Here is an 11,173-nt window from a genome sequence, read left to right on the forward strand (position 1 = left end):
CACCTATCCCCTCCTCCCACCTCAAGCCCCACCCCTATCTCCTACCTACTAGCCTCACTCCACCCCCTTGACCTGTCTGTCCTCCCTGGACTGACCTATCCCCTCCCTAACTCCCCAACTACACTCACCTTTACTGGCTCCATCCCCGCCTCTTTGACCTGTCTGTCTCCTGTCCACCTATCTTCTCCTTTATCCATCTTCTATCCGCCTCCCCCTCTCTCCCTATTTATTTCAGAACCCTCTTCCCCTCCCCCATTTCTGAAGAAGGGTCTAGGCCTGAAATGACAGCTTTCCTGCTCCTATGATGCTGCTTGGCCTGCTGTGTTCATCCAGCTCTACACCTGTTATCTCAGATTCTCCAGCGTCTGCAGTTCCTACTATCTCATGCCAGTTATGTGAGTGATTAGATAACAAGATAGCCTGGGTTAAGTAAACCACAAGAAGATTTCAACTCCATGCTTACTTTTTCTAATCAACCAGTTGAGATGTTGTTACTCATTTCTAGAACTAATGGCTCCTGGAACAGAGATAGGGACTTTATCTCTGCAGCACAGGAGCCCACAATTCCACTTAAATGTTTAAATGAAGACTAAGATATAGCGGGAATGGACGATCAGACCCACCCCATTGATACTGAATGGTGGAATAGAATCATCATGGCTGATTTGATGCCGTAAATTGAATTTCCCTCCAGGCTCCCAATCTGATGGTGATATTTAGGATGATTAAGGAGCTTGACAGGATGAATGCTGAGAGGAGATAAGGGCCCATGGTGTTAGAGGCAAGGTACTAGCATGGAAAGAAGACTGACTGTCTGGCAGAAAGCAGTGAGTGGGGTTAAAAGGGTCTTTCTCAGGATGGCAGCTGGTGACAAGTGGTGTACCACCAAGGTCAGTGCTGGGACCACAACTTTTCACTTTATACATTAATGATCTAGATGAAGGAACTGGGGACATTCTGGCTAAGTTTGCAGATGATACAAAGATAGGTGGAGGGCCAGGTAGTATTTCGGATGCGGGGAGGCTGCAGAAGGATTTGGACAGGTTAGGAGAAGTGGCAGATGGAGTACAATGTGGGAAAGTGTGAGGTCATGCACTTTGGTAAGAATAGAGGTATGGACTATTTTCTAAATGGGGAGAAAATTCAAAAGTCTGAAGTGCAAAGACTTGGGAGTTGTAGTCCAGGATTCTCTCAAGGTGTACTTACAGGTTGAGACAGTAGTTAGGAAAGCAAATGCAACTTTGCCATTTATTTTGAGACAACTTGAATATAAAAGCAGGGATGTACTTCTGAGGCTCTATAAGGTTCTGGTCATGCCACATTTGGAGTATTGTGCACAGTTTTGGGCCCTATATTTCAGAAAAGATGTACTGGCCCTGGAGCGGGTTCAGAGGAGTTTCACGCGAATGGTCCCAGGAATGAAAAGTTTAACATATGAGAAACGTTTGAGGACTCTGGGTCAATACTCGATGGAGGTTAGAAGGATAAGAGGGGGATCTAATTGAGACTTACAGAATACTGAATGGCCTGGACGGAGTGGATGTTGGGAACATGTTTCCATTGGTAGGAGAGACTAGGACCCGAGGGCACAGCCTTAGAGTAAAGGGAAGACTTTTTAGAATAGAGATAAGGAGAAACTTCTTCAGCCGGAGAGTGGTGAATCTATGGAATTCACTGCCACAGAAGGCTGTGGAGACCAGGTCATTGAGTATATTTAAGACAGAGATAGATAGGTTCTTGATTGTCAAGGGGATCAAGGGTTATGGGGAGAAAGTGGGAGAATGGGGTTAAAAATACTTATCAGCCATGATTGAAAGGCAGAACATACTTGATGGGCTGAATGGCCTAACTTCTGCTCCTATGTCTTATAGGATGTTTCCTTCTCGTGGGAGAGTCTAGGACCAGAGAGTGTAGTCTCATAATAAAGGTGCACCAATTCAAGACTGAAATTAGGAGGAATTTCTTCTCTGAGGGTTGTGAGTATTTAGAATTCCTTGCAACAGAAGGTGTTGGGACGGTGTCCTTTATATTTAAGGCTGAGATAGATCAATACTTGATCAGTAGGGGAATCCAGGGTTATGTAAAAGTTTTATATAAAAGTTAGGAAAGTGTATGTGAGAAATGTTGGATCAGCCATGATCCTGTTGAATAGTAGAGTAGGCTTGAGGGCCAAACAGCCTGTTTCTTATTGCCTTGCACGTTGATTCATTCCCCGCTTTAAATTTACTCAACAATAGAATATTCACAACCCTCTAGTATAAACAATTTAAAAGAGTTCTCAATCCTCTGAATGAAGAATTTGATCCTCCTCATTCCTAAATTATCAACCCTGTATTCTGAGACTGCCCTTACGTTTTAGATTCCTTAGTAAGGGGAGACAACCTCTCAATATCTGCCACCCTTCAGAAACCTCTGGTTTCACTTCATATTCTTGAAAACTCCAGATGATACGGAATAGATTTACTGAAGCCTCTCATCATAGAGAGCTGTGTTGAGGTTGGTTGGCTCGCCGAGCTGGTTTGTTGTTCCGCAGACGTTTCGTTACCGTGCTTGGTAACATCCTCAGTGCAGCCTCTGATGAAACGTTGGTGTGTTTTCCCACCTGGTTTTTAAACTCTGGGGTCTGTTGCGATGGATTGCCTCACTTTTGGGTTTCCTCCGTAGTGGAATGTATATGGGGTCGAGTTCAATGTGTTTATTAATAGCATGCTTCGTGGAGTACCATGCTTCCAGGAATTCTTGTGCTTGTCTCTGCCTAGCCTGTCCCAGGATCTTGGTGTTGTCCCAGTCGAAGTCGTGGTTCTCCTTGTCCATGTGGATTGAGATGAGTGAGTATTGGTCGTGTCTTTTTGTAGCCAGTTGGTGTTCATGTACTCTTGTTGTTAGTTTCCTTCCTGTTTGTCCGATGTAGTGTTTCTCGCAGTCTCTGCAGGGGATCTTGTAGATGACACTGGTCCTGTCCATGGCGGGGAGTGGGTCTTTAGTTCGGGTGAGCACTTGTCGTAGGGTTGATGTGGGCTTGTGTGCTACTCTGATGCCCAGCGGTCATAGAAGTCTTGTGGTGAGTTCTGACGTGTTCCTGATGTAGGGTAGTGTGATGAGTGTGTCGGGGCGTGTAGAGTCTTTCTGATGCTGTTCCTGTAGGCATCTCCTGACCCAGTTCTTTGGATATCCATTATCCTTGAACACTTGGAAGAGGTATTCCTCCTCCTCTTGGCGTAGTTCTATGTTGCTGCAGTGTGTTGTTGCTCTTTTAAATAGTGTTCGCACGCAGCTTCGTTTGTGTGTGCTTGGATGGTTACTATTGAAGTTCAATACCTGGTCTGTGTGTGGCTTTTCGGGGTACTTTCATTTGCAGTTCCCCATTTGTCTTGCGCTCTACCATGACGTCCAGGAATGGGAGTTGTTTTAAAAACCAGGCGGGAAAACACACTGACGCTTCATCAGAGGCTGCACTGAGGATGTTACCAAGCATGGTAACGAAACGTCTGCGGAACAACAAACCAGCTTGGCAAGCCAACCAACCTCAACACCCACAACCCAAGCTACAGATCTACTCCAAAACCTTATAGAAGAGCTGTCTTGGGAACAAATCTAGTGCACCTTTGATGTACTGTCTAAACAGCAAGTGTACCCTTTCTTGGATACTGCAACTAAAACTGCGCATAGAACATGAGGTGTTTCACCAAAGCCCAATGTAATTGTCATTTGCTAGAGGTGAGGTGCAGTATTGCAACAAGGAAGCTGTTGTAGTGATGACAAACACTTTTTTGACCCTAAGCTTCACTCAGGTAGAGTCTGTGGTGGATCAGTGGGCAAGAATCAGAGCTTGCATATCATTATGGAGTAGATGGTGACAATTGTCTGACGTAAGCCAACTCTGAGGAAGATCAGGAATGGGCCTTCTGTCAGCTGGGTTTTGCATGGTTATTGGGGGAAGAGTAGGTTAGAAGGCACTGTTACAATTAGCCATTAGGGCAGTTGTTGTCCAGTTCTTGACTAAAACCATCCATAGTTTTGTGATGTAGTAACCGGCCCCATGAATGTACAGGCATTGTGATGAGCTTCCAGATGAACTGATCCTCATTGGCCCCAGAAACCAAATCCTTTCTCTGATTCTGTGCCTCATAATCTGTCTCAAAGAAATTCCCTTTGTGTCCTTTAAAAATGGCACGCAGGGCTTTTGTATATGGGCTGCTACTGCACACTCTCCACTTCTTCACCTTTGTCTACCACCCGCATAAACCCTTGCATATGTCCGACTTTCCAGTGCAGAACCCTCAGTTTGGAGGCTCTGTACAAGGCAGTCCCCATCCCCTTTTTATTCAGGACCTGAGTTGAAGAATTACATGTAGCAGTCCTATGCAATAAAAGGTTAAGTAGCTTCACTGACTGTCATGTCATATGTAGGTTTCTTTTTGCCTTGAAGGGGTGGTCTTCCATATCTATCTAGATTGGTTTCATTTGCAGTCCCTAGTTAATTACTTAACTTGAAACCAGTCCCTTTTAAATTGCACTTTAGCCCAGATTCCTGTCTATGTGCACTCCACGTAGAAGGGTGAGCAGATTGGAGAACCTACTCATGGACCAGGCCAAGGTGGCGTCGGATTGTCTGCCCATCTTCTGTGCTTAGATCCATGTTCAGTTATGCATGCAAAGTCCACCGGCACAGTACAGGCCTTTTGTGAATAGTGGGCACAGCAGGGTTGAGGTGTATTCTCCACAGGAATTATATTTTAATTACGTTTAGTAAGTGTTGTTAATGTTTTGGTCTTTGGTTATAGTGATAATTTGGACCGCCTCTAGTGGGACAAGGTTGATTTAAACAAAGAGTAAAACAGCAATTTGAATTGGTGTGACCTTTGTTGGTCATTAAGTTTCGTACCACACTGGAAGTCATCATCCACTGAGCTACTAACAGTCCAGATCTATGCTGCAGTCAAACGTTCAGTGTATAAATCACACAGTGTCTCATTACATTGCCTTAGTTTATTGAGTGATTCACTGAGAGACCCATTCACTTCATATGCATCTGAACTTCAGTATTAAAGAAACAAATCTGGGTATACCACAGTAGTATAAAAGCTGTTAAGCAGTACAATTAAAAAAAAAATTAATTTTCTTGATTTGAAGTGATTTACAGGGATGGATAGTTGTTGCAAATTTAAAGAAAAAAAAAAAGAAGAACAATCTATCGATGTTGGCAGAGTTAAATAAATTTGGAAGACACCGAATACATTTACGGTATATCAAGCGTATAATAGCACACATATTCAGTAGCTAGTTTAATAAGAAATTTAATCACAGGGAAAGGAGAGAGGAAGCGAAGCAAATAACATTAAAGTTTTCAAATGTACTCATTAACTATAAGTAGTAATTTTCTAACTGTATCACATTTCTCCTTTTCAATCATCATTCTGTATTCTAAGCTAATGAGCAATACTCCTATTCTGCTGAATGTTCATTTTCAGTTGAATCTGCAGGTTCCTTTTTGTTGTCCTCTGGTTTCATTGCAGGGAAGAACAAGACTTCCTAAAATAGAAAACACATGGAATTAACCACTGCTTTAATTGTTTCTGCATCACAGAATACATTTGTTTTCCAGATGTGATAATACAGCTAGATCAGAAAATTTGTTTTTTTTCTGAAATGTTGATTAAAAAGGATAGATACTGGGCAGGACACCAGGGACAAATCCCTATTCTTCTTTGAAATAGTGCCATAGGATTTTTGCATTCATCTGAGCAGGCAGATTTAAACCTTCCTCCAAAAGTGGTACCTCCAATAAATTTGGTAATGTATAGCTGGGCACCAGAAAATGACTTTGAAACAAGGTGTTCACTAATCCTGTATGAGGAAAAAGGAACCTGCCATTCTGCATTCTGCCCATTTTACAAGTCTGCCTCTTATAGTCTTGGAGCAAATTATCAACACTGCAGACATTCGAAGAGCAGTTTTCTTTCAGAACCCCATCACAGCAGCAAAATCGTGTACGAGGTTCCACAAATAGCAAATGAATGAAATGACCAATTAATCAGTTTTAGTGGTGTAAGTTAAGAGATGAATGTTGGCTAGGACACTTGAAGTCACAGTTTTTCTTTACGTAATATTTGGGGATTTTTCACAGCTACGTCAATTAGTAAACATGGCCACAGCTTAATGTCTCAGCAAAAAACAGCATCCCTGCCAGAACAGCACTTGAAGGGTCATTGAAAAGGAACACCAGCTGGGGCTGTGAAATCTGCCTACAGGAATAGTCAGTTACACTGATATCCAATAATAGCAGGTGAATAGTTAAATAAGATTTAACATAGGACAAAACATCTCCTGCAGATGTTTGGACAAGGTTTCGCAGAGTGGTTAGGGTTGGCAGGCAGATAAGAGGACCAAGAAAAGATCTTCAGGGGACTCTAGACATTAAGTAGATGAGAGTAATAGAAGTCATTATTGGAGTGGCTTTCTAAATTTGTTCTCAAACAGCTGATATGGGGAAGACTGCATTTATTGGCAACTCAATTTGCGATAGCAAATATTGGTGGGCAGTCATTTTTAATCTGTTGAATCCATGTTGTATTAGTATTTCTATAATAGGATTCTATAATTTTTTTTAAAACAATGACAATGAAGAACAATATATATCCAGGTGGACTGACTTTTGGCACAGCGAAATGAAATCATATGCAGGTAGTCCCATTAGACAACAGAGGAGAGAAGAGTTGCAGTGGAGGTTTGTTTGATCAATCATGAGGAGAATAAGGAATGTTAATGCAGAATAGATGTTCACTAATAATCACAATTAAGGTTAGAGCTCAAGAAGAAATATCCAGCAGTAACTAACACATTCAATGATCTTACGGATTGGAGATAAAACAGTTGTTATGGGAAGGTGAATATGGCATTTTTTTGAGCAGTGATTGATAACAATGGTTTTTAAGGAAAGGGGGACAACTCCTTAGGTATTTCAACTGGTATTGTTGAATGGTTCTTATTCATGTGGTTCTTTATATAATGTCTTAACCTGCCCTTTGAAAAGAATAAAGAGTGGAAATTAATTTTGTTGCTGAGTGATTAGCATATTTTTACTTAAAATAAACCTGTTAATAGACATTACATTATTAGCAAGTTACCAGAGTTTTAATTACCTTTCATTCTGCTAACTAGTGTTTTGGAATATTTTTAAAGCCACAGAAGTGCACAGTATTCCACTCAAGTAGCCACACCTCAAGAACCAGAAAGTACAAGAGCAAAGTCCAATCCTGACCTCACACAGCAACTATATATTTCCAGTTTCTAGCAGAAACTGGCCTTACTTTCTTTATGTCCTCCAAAGCACAGAGAAGTTGATTAAGATGAATTTCAATATCATTATTGTTGCTAATCCAAAAAAATCCAAACATAGATTTGGGTTTTCACTGCCATTCTTCCTGATCTACACAGGCCAGCCAACAGCATACCAACACAGAAGAGAAGCAATATTCAACAAATGTTCAAGTGGTGAAAGTAATGTTATATCTGTACACCTAAATTTGTTGTAAAATGTTTTGTATAACTACCAAACAGAAGTCTTGTGTTTGACTTTTTTAAAAAATTAATTCATGGAATGTGGATATCGCTGCGTAGGCCAGCTTTACTGTCCATCCCGAGTTGTCCTTGAAAAGATGGTGGCGAGTTGTCTTCTTGAACCAATACAGTCATTGGTATATTGGGACATGCACAGTACTGTTAGGAAGGATGTTTCAGGATTTTGACCCAGTAAGTGAAGAAGTAACGATATAGCTTCAACTCAGGATGGCATGTGGCTTGAAGGGGAACTTACTGCAAGTTATGTTCCAACAACCTGCGAGATCACCTCCAAGTTGAGCCATTTGAACAATTTTGGACAACTCTGAAATGTTGAAACCAGCTATGGAATCCTAAATGCTGCTCTTGTTTACACCAGTTCTCAATATATAATATGACCGTTTTAATTTTTAAAAATAACACAGAAGCACTGCCTTTTTTTTAACATTAAGAAATCAGTTTACCTTGATATTATTAGAATCAGTCAGGAACATGGTAAGTCTGTCTATTCCCATGCCCCAGCCAGCTGTAGGAGGAAGTCCATACTCCAAAGCTGTACAGAAGTTGTCATCAATAAACATGGCTTCATCATCACCAGCTGCTTTAGCCTGGAACAACATCAAAAAAAGGCATTGGATTAAAAAAAATGTAAAGCCACATAACCTTGTACAGGATCAAACCTTCCAACTTAGAAGTGCACCGTAACAACTGTTATTTTATGATTTAAAAACTAATGTCAACTTTCTTTCCGTGATATTGAGATCAATTTATTTCACATCATAAGCACTGGTAAGAAAACTGTACATGGATACAACTTATTTGGCAATTTCCCATCCCCACCTCTGCACTCACTGGTCAATTTCATTCATTGCCATCGGGGATAAAGTAAATATTTAAATCTATTCTCAGACACACTAAACTAATGATATTTGTGCTTTGTAAAAATGGAGCAAAAGAGACAGTGAGCAATGTGTTGGATGATGAGGTCAGCTAATGAAATTTATGGAGCCAAGATTTTGCATCAGGATCAAGGAATGAGGCAATATCCAGCAGGCTCGAAAGCAGGTGCTTGAGCAAGATGGAAGGTTATTACAGTCCAATGTGCTGGATTGATGTGTGAACAGGTGAGATGAGGTATTTCTAATTTCTGAACAAAGAAGTAACAATCTCTAAACTGGCTTTTGTGGAAGAACTAGAAGGGGCAATAATAAAAAAGAATACTTGTAAAACCTAATTACTTATTTACTTTCAAGCTTATGTCAACAAGATTAATGACTAAGGCAAGGATAATCTGTTTGTATTTACAATAATGTTTATGAAGTTGTGAAGTTGAAAATGCTGTTGGATTTGACTGTATTTCATAAACTACCAATAAGAAGACTGATATCAAGAACCAATCCACAAAATTGATAGAGCTAAACTCAGTTGCAATTATCAACGAAACAACCATCACAATAAAATGAAATGGAGAATTGTTTACAATTGTGTGTTCACAATTGTGTGAGAAAACAATTATTTGTTGTACATCTAGAGTTTACCACACTGAGGTCCTACTTTGCAACCCAGGGCTGTTGAATGGTTTTAGGTTAGTTTTAAGTTCAGATTCTATTGACATAGTGATTTTCTTTCCAAAAGTGAATCTGTTGATAATTCTTTGTGCTGATCAAGATAAAGGTTGTCAACCTCAAGGAAAGGAACATTAGCTTTATGTTTAAAAAAAATCTCTAATTAGCTTCAAGACTCCCAGGATCAAAGTACATAAAACATTAAACAGTACAACACAGGAACAGGCCCTTGGGCCCATCATGTCTGTGATAGCCATAACGCCATTCTAAACAAATCCCATCAATTGCACATGGTCTGTATCTCTCTACTCCCTGCATGTTCATGTGTCTATTTAGACAGATACACGTACAGACAAGAAATAGAGAGGTACAGACCATTTGCAGGCAAGATGGGATTAGTTTAGAGTGGCATTATATCAGCACAAACATGGTAAGTATACCACCTACGTTACTCATAAGATTTTGAACAAGGTTGCCAGTCCTATGGTAATTTATACTTTGAAAAGTGGAAAGCACTCTAAGGAGGTAATTTTGGTTTAAGAAATTAGGATTGAAATTTCCTTTCTGTAATTATTACGAATGGTACGGTATTATCTCTGCTACTTGCAGTCTCAACTCAAGACCTAATGAAAATAGTCACCTTTGCTTGATCTTCAAACAGCTGTCTTTGTTTAATAGGATCATTTAATTCTGTATAAGCATTGCAGATCTCCTTTTTCATAACAAAAAGCTCAAAGCGCTCTGTCAAACCCTTAAAGGAACGATGCCTAAAACAGATAAAAAAATAAAAATTAGCAAGTTACTGAATTCATACAAAAAAATTTCACAGCCCTTCAAACAGCATCTTTTTTAGGTGTTGCATTGCTAGTAAATAGTGTGGTTTCTCTTTGGATTAAATGCCTAACATTCCCTCCAGCTTCATACTAAACATAATTTCAATTTGTATATTTTAATAGATTTTTATTTAGAATTAAAACAAATCATACATTATCACTGGCAACCTACTTCCATTCAAATCACATACTAAATGGATAACTTTTACATTAGGTAATCGAAAGGAGATTTGCACTAAGTTTCAGGTGTTCACCCTCATTAAGAACTGCACTGATGAAACATCATAAATAAGCTCGGAGTGAAATGCTGTATATTTCCATCATTTTCTGTTTTAAATTATTGGACCTGCTGTGCTGCATACCATTGGTTGATGCAAGACCAACTGGTGCAATTTTGTTCTAATGAAGCCTTAGGACTCATAATGCTCTGTATGCAATAGCAAAAAAACTGCTAAAAGAAATGTGAGAATACTACCAGTCAATACCTGCATAAATGATACATAGGTCCAGATATTCCTAAGGATAGATAGTGGAGCAGCACAAACTAGAGTTGTATGAAGGGAGGCTATGAAATATGTTAAATACCTGGGAAATTGAAGATTTTAATGGGCAATTACCTGAATCTGGAATCCTCCAAAAAAAATGCTTAACGTCAGAGAATTTGAAGGGTTCTGCTTTTATTACGTTGTTCCGCAGGAAAGATTAGGCAGTTAAAGAACAGTGCAACTTCTTGGTAATTATTGAGGTGATGCTCCCAAATTATCACACACCCTCTGCATCCCCAGCAACACTTGCCGTGAGCCCTTAGGACCTGTGACAACCGACACAGCTTTGCCCAGCCCAAACGACCACCACAACCTAACTAGATTCCCTACCCCGCTGGGTGCCTGGACTTCTGGGACCCAACATCCTTCAACTCCACCCCACGCCCCCCAACACCCCTTCTCACCTCCTAGCCTCAACTTCACCCCATATCCCCCATACTCATCCCAGCACTAACAATGACACCCCACCCTAAACTACACTAAGCACTCTGTCACCTCCATTGTACCCTTCACAACTGGCACCATAACCCCTTAAATAACATAGCACCCTAATCACTGTAAAAAGGAGTCATAGTTTGACTTCCCCAATATCCTGCACAAGGGGAGAGCTGTATTAATTTCAATAATGCTCATATTTCTGAAGAAGCAGGGATCAGAATTCTTGGTTAGA

At 40.3% G+C, this 11,173-nt stretch overlaps 1 protein-coding gene across 1 annotated transcript; it reads right to left on the reverse strand.

Annotated features, from left to right (window-relative positions):
- Positions 1-4,969: 4,969 nt before the first annotated feature.
- On the reverse strand, positions 4,970-10,717 carry LOC109922517 (lysyl-tRNA synthetase 1). The gene is made up of 3 exons (XM_048593939.1): positions 9,766-10,717; positions 8,025-8,168; positions 4,970-5,532 (listed from the first exon to the last, which is right to left on the reverse strand). Exons 1-3 carry the CDS (start codon positions 9,844-9,846, stop codon positions 5,446-5,448), a joined length of 312 nt encoding a protein of 103 aa, XP_048449896.1. The 5' UTR covers positions 9,847-10,717; the 3' UTR covers positions 4,970-5,445.
- Positions 10,718-11,173: the final 456 nt, after the last annotated feature.

The sequence above is a fragment of the Rhincodon typus genome, unplaced genomic scaffold, assembly GCF_021869965.1.
Source record: "Rhincodon typus isolate 14 unplaced genomic scaffold, sRhiTyp1.1 hic_rhity00004669, whole genome shotgun sequence".
Taxonomy (NCBI): domain Eukaryota; kingdom Metazoa; phylum Chordata; class Chondrichthyes; order Orectolobiformes; family Rhincodontidae; genus Rhincodon; species Rhincodon typus.